This window comes from Lepisosteus oculatus, chromosome 10 (assembly GCF_040954835.1).
Source record: "Lepisosteus oculatus isolate fLepOcu1 chromosome 10, fLepOcu1.hap2, whole genome shotgun sequence".
NCBI classification, from domain to species: Eukaryota; Metazoa; Chordata; class Actinopteri; order Semionotiformes; family Lepisosteidae; genus Lepisosteus; species Lepisosteus oculatus.
The window spans coordinates 38,116,783-38,131,552 of record NC_090705.1 but is presented as its reverse complement, the minus strand read 5'-3'; the positions used below and the strand labels follow the sequence as shown (position 1 = coordinate 38,131,552).

At 36.0% G+C, this 14,770-nt stretch overlaps 1 protein-coding gene across 1 annotated transcript; it reads right to left on the bottom strand.

Annotated features, from left to right (window-relative positions):
• Positions 1-249: 249 nt before the first annotated feature.
• slc30a8 (solute carrier family 30 member 8) lies at positions 250-14,459 on the bottom strand. The gene is made up of 8 exons (XM_006635643.3): positions 13,974-14,459; positions 10,412-10,587; positions 9,502-9,648; positions 6,405-6,558; positions 3,761-3,965; positions 1,957-2,062; positions 1,359-1,493; positions 250-823 (listed from the first exon to the last, which is right to left on the bottom strand). The coding sequence occupies exons 1-8, from the start codon at positions 14,048-14,050 to the stop codon at positions 678-680; spliced, it is 1,146 nt and encodes a 381-aa protein (XP_006635706.1). The 5' UTR covers positions 14,051-14,459; the 3' UTR covers positions 250-677.
• Between the last annotated feature and the right edge of the window lie 311 nt (positions 14,460-14,770).

Genomic DNA, 14,770 nt, shown 5'->3' with positions numbered 1-14,770 from the left:
GTCCATCACAGAAGACAGATGGAAATTCATACACACACTCACACCAGCGCCAATGTTCCCAGAAGCCAATTTTAACCTGCCAGTATGTTTGTGGGATGAAAATGGAGCACCTGGAGGAAACCCACACAAACTCAGGGAGAACATACAAACTCCACATCGATCGCACCCCAGGTCTGGAATTGAACCCAGGGCCCCTACTGTAAACTCTAGATTGCGCTACTGTAAATCATCACAATTTTAAAAATCCTAATATTTTAAAATAAAATTTTAATTTTATTTTTTTTAAATCAACCACAAGGTGTTTGGGAGGTTAAAATTGTTTCATAAGCTGAAGAGGTTTAGGAACCACTGCTCTCTACCCTATGCTCTGATGTGCTCTGATCTGCATTAATATGCGACATGCTGTGAATACAGATGACAGGAGGCAAACAGCTTCCTATTAACTGAAAAATGCTTATGACCAAAAAGGTGTATCACAAATCACCACCATCATAGATATTTTGCATTTACACTGTCACCTCTCATTTAGCATCCAGGTTTTATGACACTTATTTATTAATTACCAATTCATATTGGAAATAATTATGGAGATTAAAGTGTATATATAGTGCAAATTAAATTAAACAAATATGCTCAGTCCAAGCTCCACTTCGTCTCGCTATGCAATTAATGAGGGGCTAGTTTTGGGGATCCTGGCACAGTACGCAGTCTGGTTTCTGATCTGAGTGTTGCTCCACTTGAATGGTAACAGAGTGGCAATTAAAACTGTCGAAACAGGTCTGGGTGATTTCCTTAAGAGTCAGCTGAGGATCCACTGTGCCATCTGTACAAACAAGACCAAGACAACCATTGTTCACAACTGTTATTACTGTTCTTCAATTTTAGGTCAGAACACTTGAAGCCTGACGATGTTTATTGCAGGTATTTGTTTCAAGCAGAGTACAGTACATAAGAGTTCAGAAATCAAATATCGATAAATTGTTCCGCCTAGATGAAAAAATGATAGTTTTTGGATTGTAGCAATTCCTCCCAGAGATCAAAACATTTAAGAAAAACAAGGAAAAGTAAACAAAGTGTATCTATTTAGAATTAGCTTCAATATTTCTGGAAAATTGGTTCTATGTTCTTATTCAATAAGAGATTACATCTGCTTTTTTGTGTGCAAAATTAATAATACCAATTAACAGCAAAATAATTAATCGAGCAAGCTTTAATTTATGTGTTGAAATATTAGTTGTTAAATTACCCGATTTAAACTGTCAGTTTAATATTATGTTGTAAAAAGGCTTTGATGCATCTCACCTGAAAAACCAATAATGATCATCTTAATTTATTTCACTGCACCTGTATTTACTTACCTATGGCAACATGAGCTGACAACACAACCTGATTCATTGTGAGAGCCCAGATATGCAGGTTGTGAATGGCTTTAACTCCTTTCACTGTCACAATCCTGTCTCTCACTGCGTTATAATCCACACCTGCTGGTGTACCTACAAAGAAAACAAGTAGAGAAACAAAATAGTACTGCACATTAAAGACACTGTAAGAAATTATTTTCATTACCACACTTTCATTTTTAAATTCTTAAATACATACATTTTGCATTTCCACAACACTCCATAAACAGTGTATAAGATGTCTTGAAGTGCTTTACATGGATTAAAGAGCTCAAATACACAAATATATATCATACTTTATATGTTCTTCTACTGACTAACACTGTTATGAACATGTCACAGATCAGCACTCTAAACATCAGAAGAAAACAAATTCCAAAAAAACATGCATAAGGTTTAATGCAGAAAAATGGTCTGTCTACACCTTTGGGAAATGCTAATGTTGTCAGTTAATGTATCTTTTAAAGATGCAAACTAGGTTACAAGATTAGGGTTTCATTTGACTTGTATGCAGAGCATGTTGCTGTACAAACTGTCATTTTTAAAACAGACATACCTTCCATTAAAACCACTAAGATGTCTCGTAAAATGGTCATAGTGGTGCCCAGCACAAACAGGGAAAAAAGAAAAGTGCAGATAGGATCTGCTATTTTATATTCAGGCTGTAATAGAAAAAGAAAACTGTTTAACAGTTTGTTAGATGTGTATTTTATTATTAATTTGTCATTTTAATTGCTTAGAAGATACCCTTGACTGAAAAGACTTAAACCAGTAGAAAACACACAATGTATTAATTAACTACTATTATATTTTTATATACAATTCTGTACATGTACAAAAACAAAAAATACTGTGTATACGGCCTTAAAACACTAAGTTTGTATGTTGTATTTTCCTATTGTGGAAGGACACTATGAAACATGTTAGTCTGAAGAGCTCTAAGTGTAAAAGAACAGGAAATGTCTGATACCATTGCTATCTCAGCACAAGCCCAGGCTGAGTACACACATGCATCAAGACATATTGTTATAGATTGCTTTGTTTTCTTATTTACTATCTTCTAGAGGTAGATCTTAATAGATATAGAAAATTGGAAATGTCAGGTATCATGAATCTGTCGATAATTTTAATGCTAGAGAACATTGAGCCAAAAGAAATTTATGAAAGCTTCCCCAAAGTGTTCTCAGATGTCAAATGTTTTTTTTTAATCCAAAAAAATGTGGCACAGTTACACTTCCAGCTGGCAGCTATGTAAGATAGATATGTGTGGGTTTTGGAACTACAAGTAAAACCCTGAATTCTTAGTGCCAAAAAAATGTCCCCCTACTGACCAGGCATACTGGACCTATGTAGAAGCAGGCCATCTAAGAAAGGCTTAGTGTGAGTATTTGGCGTATTGTGAGGAGAGAAAAAAAACTAAAGTGCCTAAACTAAAGGATACTGATTAGAATGACACTGGATAACTGCCTTTATTTGGAAGAGACCCTGAACTGGGCATTAACCCAAGTCTGAAAGAGACCCTGATTTTTTTTATAAAGAAATCATGTTGAGATTGATTTGATTTACAATTGCTGGTAAGCAGCTTACTTGTCTAGCCTCAGCTAGGAAATGTAATAGTTAGCTAGAGCTCTACATAAAAAGCTACATTTTTCTTTTTGGTTTGTTTACCGTACTGGTGTTTTTAACACAAAAAGGAGTGGTGGAGAACTCGGATTTTCTCGTTTCTGTGCTCTGGTGTGCAACTAGCTTTGTAAAGACACACTGATGCACAACCTTCCACCCAGTGTGACACAGTACAAAAAAGGAGACCAAATGATGACTACTGTCCCTCCCACCGATATCCCACTACTTTATAATTTGATTATTTTATACACTTTCAGACAACTTAGAGACAATGCTGAAAAAAAAAGATTGTCTTCAAGGATCTGATTTAATCAATTTCAGTTGTATGAACCATTAAATACATGGGCGTGGGGTTGTATGAGGCATACATGACCCTTATGGTAGAACATAGTTACCAACATAGTGTGATTCTATAGAACCAGCAGATATACAGTATGCATTGCACGTGTAGGAAATAAGATTTCATTCCGATATAAATCACCATATAGCAGACAATTTCATATCACTTTTTTAATAGGCAATGTTGATGCAGTAGTGTTACTCCAGCAAAGTATCAATGACTAATGGTATTTTCCACTGTTGTCATCCTGTCCCTGCAATGTTTCTGCATCAATGTTTCTTCACACTTACAATAAATGATGACTGACATGGGCGGCTTAATGTCCCTCGTTTTCCTCATGACTGTAAAGGAAAAGGGGACGAGTTCGGGTTCGGCTACTCAGCATCTCAACCCTGACCTTAAAAAAGATGACGACAGCGCTGATGAGCACGCTGACACTCTGCAGCAGGTCCCCCACCACGTGGACAAAGGCCGCTCGGACACTGGCGTTGGCCCGCGGCTCGCTGTCTGGACTTTCTTCCTGGGCTGCGTGGTTGTGTCTGCTGCCGTCGAGACCTCCATGGCTGTGCCCGTGCCCAGACTGGTGTAACGTTAATCCCATTCTGCATGGGAAGAAGAGTGTTCATTTAATCCATGTGCTGGATACAGAGACCCCTCCCTGGTGGTACAGTCAAGTGACTCTGTCAACAAGGTACAGGAAAAGGCTAAATCAATAAGGTTGTGGATGTCCTCTCCAAGACACCCGGTGTGTGCAACATTTTAATTTATCCACATTTCACTTTATGTGTTGCGATTGCTCACTTTTTCCTTTTTTTCCCCCCTCATAGAATAATGGTTGCTCCTCTGTTAATGCATAATTATGTAAAAAAAAAGGGAAAATGTCTAAATAAAACAAAAGTTCTCCTCTATAAAGATCTCGCATGTGCCAAGAAAAGAACCAACTGGCACCATTTTGATTTTTGTTTCTTTTGTGAAGAACACAAATTGAGCTGCTTCTTCACCTTATATTCTGTATATCTGCAAAAGGTAGTCATTCTTATGTGCTTTTTCGGTACTTTATTCTTACTAATATACATGCAGTTCTGTTGTTTCTTTCCTAACCCAGTGGAGGAAACTGCTGTTTTTCTCTAATTTGGTTATGCTGACTGTACTAAACCTTTGTTAATTATCCTGCTCAGTCTGTCAAATCCCTCCAGCTGCTGATCCTGTAAACATTCTCTGTTTTCATAAACACTGCAGTGTTTTTAGCTTGTCAGCTTACAAGATTATGGGGTATTACATGATTTTTTACATAGTAGGACAAATACTAAAACAGCATTGTGTCACTTATATTTTGCAGCACCTGCTGGAAAGCAGTATTGGAAATACTTCACTGCAGAATATTGGAAAGGCTGATTGTTTTTTTTCCCCCCAAGGCAGAGAACTTAAAAGAATAGAATCACCCATCTGCCAGAAGAACGCTTTGTTCCAGTTTTCTGTATTCTTTTCTATTTTTGTTTTTTTAATAAATGAATCCAACTATAGTTACTGTAATTCATGTTTACTTTGTAGTTGTCCTGTGTTTGGTCGTGCTTAATAAAAATGTGTTATTTTATAAAAGCTTATTTTAATATTTTTTTTCAGCTAAAAAGTGATTGCTAACCTATGCCGTGTGGCAAGGCTGGCTATGGTAGTTGTAAAATGTTTTGAGATGATGCATCAGGCTTCACTCCAGCCACAAGAATTCTTGATTTATACTGTAGCTATAGCACAATCTAGTGGGCGAAAAAGCACAGGGCACTTTGATCCAATATACATATCCTATATATTGTATACAAGTCCTAGCAAGCTGCATAGACATAGTAACACTGAGTATGCTAAGCCTTCTAATGCCTTAGAGAGAACAGGTTCTCTTGGCCTTTACCTAACCCATCAGAGGGGGCACATATTAAAAATACCCAAGTTCCCAGAATGAGAGTAGGCACCCTAAAGCACAGTTTTAGTTTACTGTTGCAATGCCCCAAGCAGTATTGATGGGCCAGTTTAGATGGGAGCAATATAATATAATTTCCTGCAATTGTGATGAGGGTTAGTATTAAAGTCATAGTCTATGGGAATTCCTAGAGGAATGGTGATCTCATAGTGGACGTCCCAATATTGAAAAGTTCTACAACTAAACAGTAGTAATGGTAATTGGTAGCAATTAGCACCGAGGATTAAGAAGGCTGGAAGAAAAAAACAGGATACACAAAAGACCTCCAGCACCAAGACCAGAGAACCACTGATTTAATAGAAAACTAAGTATAGATAAAGTGGACAGCTGTATCTATAAACCTTTTTAAAATTCAAGATTGTGATGTAGCAAGTAAACTAAAATTATTCCAAAACATAAGAATAGTACACACTGTAGTACCAGTAAAGAAAAGTTTTTTTTAAATTCAGACAGGGCAAACAGTGGGCAGATGAAGTTTAATGTAAACAGATGCAGAATGTTACATGTATGTAGCAAAACCAATCTTTGAGTAAAATAAGAGAAAACACTGAGCTGGAAGGTGGTACCTTTGGGGAAAAAATACTCCAGAAGGATAAGTAACTAAATATTCAAATGTTCTCTGAAGTGTAGTATTTACACTAAGGGATGTTACATTAAAAATGATAAAATGTGCTTGTAGAACCTCATTTGTATGTGATTTTTGTTACCATGTTACAGATACTGCTTTTGAATGAGCACTGCTCAGAAGTCCGATGAATGAAGAGTAACCAGACATTCCCAGACTTAAGGTTTTACGGTCTAAAAAAAGTTTTTTTTGTTAAAGACTAAAACGGGTTTTGAGAGGACCTGAGTTAACTGGATGAGATCCATCTATGGATCCATCTTGGATACTGGAACAAGCTACATGAGTTTAACAGTCTCTTCTTGTTGGCAATCTCTCTTATGATATGCTTGAAAACTGCTCCTTCAAGCCCCCAAAAGAGCCCTTATTTTTTATTTTTGTTATTGTAGCTTATGTTGTTGTTTTTTTCCTCCAACTATCTCAAAAGGATAAAGAAGAGCTACTTACATGATGTTGGCTACAACAGCACAGCCTGAGGTGATGAGCATAACATTGCCCTCAATAGTATAGTCCCCAGTTAACAGCCTTTCACAGGCCAGGTACACCAGCACACCAGTCACAAGCCAGATTGTAAAAACAGAGAGCAAGGCACCCAGGATTTCTATTTAAAATAAAAGATGAAAAAAAAATCAAATACAATCAAAAACCTTGTTCATTTTCATCCTGTTTAAATTGCTACGCAGTAAATAGTTGTAATGCAAATGGAGACCTCTGGTAGGAACTGGCAGTGTACTGCAGTGGACACTGGGTGTTGAAAATGATTAAATAGTTTCATTCATCCACTTCATTGTGTCACTATGTGGATGAAAATGAGTTACTGTTATGTTAATCTCGTAAGCCAGTATGATGTTGCCATTTTTCAGTAGAAGGAACACATCAAGTCACGGTATAACAAAACACAATCTATTTTAAAACTTTAGGAAACAAATGGCAAAAATAAAAAAATTAAAATATAATCACTAAACATGCATTTTAAAGGGCTGCAAGAATACAATGCTCTTCTACTGGTGTCTGTACCCACATTTCTTTGCTAGGTGAAAAAACAATGTCTTTGTACCTCCAATGTCTTTATAAAAGCTGTACTTGTATAACTTTCTAACACATTCCTACTGTACATAGGACAGTACAGTGGTGAGAAAAGGTTTGTGAACCCCAAATGTAATTTTGGGAATTTCAGTTTCTTACCATGATTCCCTTATTTAATTGAAACCACTAAAGAAAATAATATTTTCTTAAATAACCCAAAGGGTTTACATTTCCTAATTCAATGTCTTAGGGACACAATGAAGCGCATGAAGTGGAAAAATAGGAATGGTTAAGAGTCAGTGTATGTGAAATAATAACTTTGTGAATAAGTATATTAAGCACATTTCAGGGGTAATTAGAATTAGGTGCTACAATAATTGGGTATCAGGTAAACAACAACTGGGTTTAGGCAGTATTGTCATTTATAAAGGTCAAAAGCGATTTCAGAGGACCTCAGAAAAATAGCAGTTTTACTACTATTACTAGTAGTAGTTAGTCTATTTAAACCTAAACATCTGGGGCTCCATCCAATCCCTGTCAAACAGTCTACAAATGGAAAATATTAAAGACCACAGTGACTGTGCCCAGGATTAGTCATCCTGCCAAGAACTCCCAAATAGCATCAAGCAACATTAGCCAGTAAGTCATTAAGAACCCCAGAGTGACGTCTGCATTAGTGTTCATGCCTCGCCATCAGAGCAGGAACTGTTGTCATTGGCAGGATATCCAGAAGGAAACCGCTGCTCACTAAAAAGACCATACTGCCCGTCTCGCGTTCACCAAAAAGCACCAGTGTGACCCACAAGATTATTCGGAGAATGTTTTCTGGACAGATGTGTAAAATGTTGACTTTTCTGGCCACAATGATGAACAGTTACAGGAATTGTCTACTGCAGCTGAAGGAGGTTCCAGCAATTATTGTATCTTAGGATTTTCAAACTTATTCACAGGAGGATATTTGCCGTTATATCATTTGTTAAATAATCCAGAAATACCTGTATCTTCTCTTCGTCTTTTATTAAGACTTTCATGTAGATCTAATTATGTTTTAGGTCTACAATTTACAATATGGACCATCTTGCGTGTTCACAAAGTTTTTCTTGGCTCTGCATACACTAAAGATACATTTTAATCATGTGAGAACATTTTCATATGAGGTACTTCCATCATATTTTCAAAATGTCAACGGCATAATGAATTCAATTTCATCACTAAGAATAAAATAACTAACATGGGAAATCTTGTTAAGGATTTGGTATTGCCTTGCCATGGGCAGATTAATATTAATCGTTTTAAAGTGAAATGGCAAAGGAAGAGCAATTTTAGATCCTACTAAAATTAACCATTGTATTGGTTGCATCTCATAGTAATAACATTTCAGCCTAAGTAAAATACATGAACATTCCTGTTACTTTAAAATAATTTCCAGCCTTTGATACTTCACTGTCTTCTGTCTGATTCTCATTTATCTCCATTTATTTTTTTCCATTCAACAAAGAAAATGCACTATCACGCTGAAAGGACAAGCATTATTCATTTTTAATAATTAAAATACTTCATCACCAACCTTCTGTTCATAAATCTTGAGAAATCTTATGGTGTCTGAGGAGTAATTGGTCACCATGTATACAGGTGAGTAGGCTTTCTTAAATCAAGAGAGCAACATCAACTTCGGCCAACCAGAAAAGGTTCACATGGTGTGCACTACTACCCTGACATCTCAAGGTACACAGGCCTACTAAAAAGCAAAGCAAATGGGATACTTTATCAATAAAAAGTACAAATGTATTTCACATATAGATTTAAACGACTGGGTACGACCAAACTAGTTATACTATTCACAATGCAACGTACTATAGTATGTTTTTTGTGTTTTGCAAATGTTTTTTTTTACAAATTAAAAGTAACAGCAACACAAAACACTTTACACAAAAAATAATCAGAATCTAAACACAGGGTGTAGAATCCAAATATGGTGGTTAAGAAACTTGGAAAGTGCTTTGCAATTGTAGTTGAAGACTGCTGTTAAGGGAAATAGAAGCTCACTTGCACAAATGCATAATGGAGCACAAACCTCTCAGAATTAAAAAGGATTCTGGTACCTTGTGGCTTTGTTCCCCGTGAATAATGGAATTATCATCTAGTGTTAACCGAGAAAACAGTGACTATTTAAAACAGAAGCAGAAAGACACCCTTCTCATTTTCAGCGACAGAACAAATACATTTGCAAGAACGCATTTGTGTAAGAAGCCAATAGGGTAAAGCCTTCCTGGTTAAGGTAGTGGGAGCAGCCTGGAAATGACATAAGACGTGAAACATGACATTAACATGACCACATTCAGTGACGTGTGCAATATCTAACCAAAAGGATGAAACGGATACAGACTGGAGCAACCGATTTTATCCTTAACTGTAAAGTCCTCTAGTAGCATTGCAGCCCATCCTTACAATTTCAATCCCAGTCATCAAACATACAGATCAAGGCGATCCAAGTGCGTAAACAAAACAGTTGCCTCACCTGCTCGGTGCCACCCGTAATTGAGCTTCTTTGTGGCTGGCCTGGAGGAGAGCCATAAGGAGCAGAGACTAATCATGAAGGAAGTGAAGTCAACAAGGAGATGCGCTGCATCAGTCATCACAGCCAGACTCCCAGCAAAATACCCACCTAAGCAAGAGGAGCAGCAAACAAATGCATCAGCAGACAAGACTCAGCAGGTCATGCCTCCACAGCCCTGCTCTGACCTCTGACTTAAGACTTAGTAGAGACACACAGTGACCTACTTTTTTAACGATTAAGAAACTAACCCAGCAGCCGTAAGCCTGGAACAGTCACAAGTCAATATCATTTCTCATTTATCTTATTTGCTAAACCACCTTTTATTCATTTGCTTCATTCATACATGCTTCATCGGCATCGGTGAGCCACTCATGCCAGCGAGAGCTTTAACAAGACCCAGAAGTCCCAGAAGCAGGCAAGCACAAGATGGGAGCAAGCGACTACTCTGTGACGGGACACCAGTCTATCACAGGGAAGCGTTCTGAAAGGAAAGTGTTAAGCAATTTATAAATGTAAATAAGAGTCTTTTCAGATCTGTCTTTGGAACTCTTATCATGTGTGATGTAAACTCTGCTTACAGAACGTAGACAGAATCTGTGCGGGTTCGAAAGTCAACTAAAGTAGTACAAGTTCAAGTCATGCTTACATCATTAAAAAATTCAAGGGACATCTACACTCATTTAATCTGTGCATTATTAAAATAAAGCCCAATCTAGGATATACATTTCCTGTTATCTGTATATAGAACGAAAGAAAGACATCAACAATATTCCTGCTCATTCACACAAATGCTCCAGTTTAAATTAAAGTGATAAAGTAGATTTTACCGTGCTTGTATTTTTAAAAGGGGCAAAAGTTCTTAAATACCTACCAGCAATTTCACCAATCATAAAAACCAGGCAGATCACAGAGACAATGTAGAGCCTCCTCCTGGCCTGTTTTTTCTCCCTCTCTCTGTCTTCCAAAGCTCGGCTCTTGTCGTGGCAGTGGTTATAGTCAAGGTCAGTCTTGCCACACAGTCCTTTCTCAAAGTTTTCACTGGCCATGCTGAGTACAACAGAAGGAAGAAGACTCTCTGTGAGTGAATGAGCACAAAGGTCCTATGAGCTTCAATCAATGAAAAACTCACATTAAGAAAAAGTAATGGCACTCTTCATATTACAATAATTGTGGTATTCCAACCGTTAAATACTGCAGACAATGGATATTCTGTGTGGTGGATCGTGAGTCACTGGGATTTAAAAACTGCAAGATAATCAACAGATTTAACCATAGTCATCCTAAATTAACAGGTGGCATAGTGCGGAGGGAGAATTTGCTACAGCAATCACGTTTTCAGCAGGATTACATGATTTACTAAAGAACAGGCCTTTTTAGATGTTTAGAGAACAACATTCGTGAAACATTTCCCACTGCCTATTCTGTCTGAAAAGGCAAAATGGCTCTTATTTTTACAGTATCAGGAACAAAACAAATTATGTTTTCTATAGGAAAACTACATTAAATGAAAGTGTTACGTATATAAGGCAAGGTGCCACTTAAGCGGACTGCAATTACTCATAGTCACCACAAGAGGCCGCCATGCAGACAGCCACAAGAACAAAACTTCACCTGTGGACATCATTTGTATTGTTTAAGACAGTGGTTCCCAATGCTGGTGATGGTGACCCACACACCTGCTGGTTTTCATTCCAACCAACTTTAATTTGATAATTAAAGCCTTACTTGATCTAAGAAGTTGCTTTAATTGAATATTTGCCATTTTGGGGTTGTACATTATTTCACTAACAAAAGTACAACAGGTCAAGCTCCAAAATGTTTTAGGGCCTGGAACAAATGATTAAATCAATGAAGGGTTTGATTGTGTAACTGAATGGGGAACCACTGGTTTCTTTCCTTTGGTTTGTGTCATTTTGTATTTGGAAAAATAGAAAACCCCGTTTCAACCTATATAAAAAAAAATTCAGATCAAATTAACATGCCCTCTCCTAATTTTTAGTCTCCATATTATGTATAACCAAATAATCAAAATAGACAGTTTGGAATATCAGCAAACAGAGGCTTGTCTCCTGATGCAAGATAAAATACTTTTGTGAATGCCTTCAGTTTCAGATATACAGTATGACTGGGATATCACATGAGATGCCCTAGGTTAAATGTGCTTTTCTGAATAGTCCCATGACAGTATAAAAGTATAATAAGGCCAGAAAGCTAAGGTTCTATTTAAGGTCTGAGAATATGTATAATTTGAGAAAATCAAACATTGAAACAAGAATGACATTTGCGACTGGGAAAACTGGAGTTTTTAAAGGTTATCATGTTTCTAGTTTACCATAAGCTACACTATATGCAAACATAAGAAGATTCCAAATTGTGTGTTGTCTATTCAAGCTAATTTAGTTAAGGAACAAAAGGGACAGCAGTTTCTATAGACAAAATTCTCTTGAGATTTTGTTTTTGAAAAGGGTGGAACTTAAAACATCTTTTTCAAACTAAAATGTGTGTTCTTTTACAATACTGGTAACAGCTGGGCAGCCAGAGTCTGATAAGGAAAAAGGCTATTATTGTTAAGAAGGCCATTATCGCCAATGCCTTTCATAGACCAGATAACAAAACACATGTTTTGAGGTAGGCTACACTAAAACGCACTGCTCCTAATGCCCTTTTAATGTGGTAAGTAGAATAATTTAAATAGGCACATTTTAATAACTGCTGTCCAATAATAACCTCATTTTCTAGAAGTTATACAATCTGAGCAACTGATGAAAAAATAACTTTGAGAGAGAAATGCAGTTCAGCAACACTTCACAGTTGACTGTGCTTTTCTACAAGCCTACTCTTATCACATGATTTTCAGAACCAAGTGAAAGAAAGTTTCCTATGATCTTTCAAGTAGAAGGTTCAAACTCAAGTCATTTTTACCAAGCCTGGTTGACCAGAAAAAAAGACACTGGTTGTGTAAGAGTAATGGTTTTGTTACAATAGAGATTTTTGTTGTTAGAAAGTATTCAAACAGCCGTAAAAGAAAATCTCTACCTGGTAAGTTATCAAATTATGAAGCATTGCTTTATGACTACCTACTTTCTGATGTCAAGGAGCTTTTTTCCTGTCCAGAACAGGAGAAATAAATGCAGTAAAAACTTCACTGTTTATACAGTATATCATGTGACAGGAAAATGTACATTTCTCTTATAGCTCTGAAAATAATGGTCTGTTATAAAGTGAATGACGGTTTATGACAGTACCTCATAACACAGAATAGATTGGGTTTTTGCACATTTGGTTTAATTGAAACTGTGCAAAAGCTGTTTTAACTTTCTCAGTTTTTAAAGTGCAATATAATTGTCATGTGTAACATTACAGTTTGTTAACCCAAGAGAAATACGTTTACTTTGAATTCTGAAAAGTTTTGTGTTCTGAAAATGGAAAATTGAGGGAAAAGAAAAAACACCACAAGAACAATTCAAACGTGATTTTTGCACTGCGAAACAACGTATATCATAATTATACTAACATTTGTAGCCGTCATAGTTTCATATCATACTGGACTACTGTAAACTGCTACAGTACTGTTATTAATATGATAAGGTATAGTTATTACGAATGGAGGTTTCTTACTGATTGTGCCACCATCTTTAATAAGCACAACTCTAAGTAACTGTGAATACTGCACAATTTTAAAGAGGTTTCACTAAACAGGACTATTCAACTATTCAATTCTTTTCTTTCGGTAGGGTGGGGTGGGGGCATGAACCTGCAGGCAACATAATTAAAACTACTGGCACAGATTTTTGCTACTATAGTGGTACGATTAAGTTAAGCCAATAATGTCATTTTGCCATTTTCTGTGTTACCAACATCGTCATCCTATGGTACTTTTTTGTAAAGCTCGTAATCTCAAGTACTATAAAACGCTGAATAACAATTCTTTTTCACTCAGATGATATTCTACTCAACGTTATTTCTCGAATTTTTGTAATTGTGTTTTATCTTGTGTATTCTTTTTATTTATTGTTCTGTAAAGCGCTTTGAGAAGCCACCTTTAAAGGCGCTATATAAAATAAAGTTGTTTATTATTATTATTATTATTATTAAACTGTCTCTTTTGACGACTCATTTAATAGAACCATAGGAAAACAAATAACAATCATTACCTAACAACATAAAATCTTATTTAGTGATGAAATTTCAGAAAAAGATAACATTAATAGTATTCTAATTCCATGTGACACGTAAACATTTTTCGCGTGACACTACAAATTAACGTCAATCTTAATTTTTTTAACAGTTTCTTAGAAAACTACCGATGTTTTTTCTTGTACGGGGAAAATTCTGCAAAACAATAATAACGGATTTTTAAGTGTAGAAAAGAAAAATGTTTTAAAAACATTTTATGTGAAACAGTGTATAATAAAGAAATATAAGATATTTACCTTCCCAAACTCAGGGTGTACATATTGTCTTGTTTTTCAGTCACCAGGTGATATCTTTCTGGATCTTTTTTAAACATTGTGAGGATCCTCTGAACAATGCGCTCTATATAAATTTAATTGCTATTAGTAACGTTTTAATAATCCACTTAACCTTGCTTGTTTGCTTTTTTGGTTGCCAATTTTGTCCCTTTATGTTTATCGAAAAAATTGAGTATATTTTACTATTTTTTTAACTTTTAAGGTGTCGTTCATTCTTCAGCATCTTAATCCTCAGCTCCAGTTTAATGTTTTAAGAACCAAGCACTGATATTTGAAGCCTTGTGACTCTGGACCGTGTGCAAAATTTAGTCTGCTCTCAGCACCTTTCGAAACCCATTGAAAGTTTTCAGAGAAGGAGAAAAAAACTGTTTCAATAATCGTTATTAAAGATACTGTCAGTGCACAACATCTAGACGTGAATCTTCCAGAAATAGATTTGAAACGTACCAATGCAGTTTTGCATCCATTGTTTTATTATTTTCAGTTAATCATCAATTAATCTCGGGTTTTAACTCAATTTAGAAGCTGAACTTTGTTTGCAGGCTGTAGTATAACTGTATTTTGTGAATTGCTGTAAAATTTTTGTAATTAATTTATTTAGACTTGTATTGCTGTAATCACTAAAATTTGCAGTGGCTACCAAAAGTATTTACCCTCCTTTAGACATTTTCACATTGTATTGTGCTACAATCTCTTCAGAATGTATTGGGAACTTTTTACATAAAACACCATCATGTCAAAGTGAAATCAGAATTCTA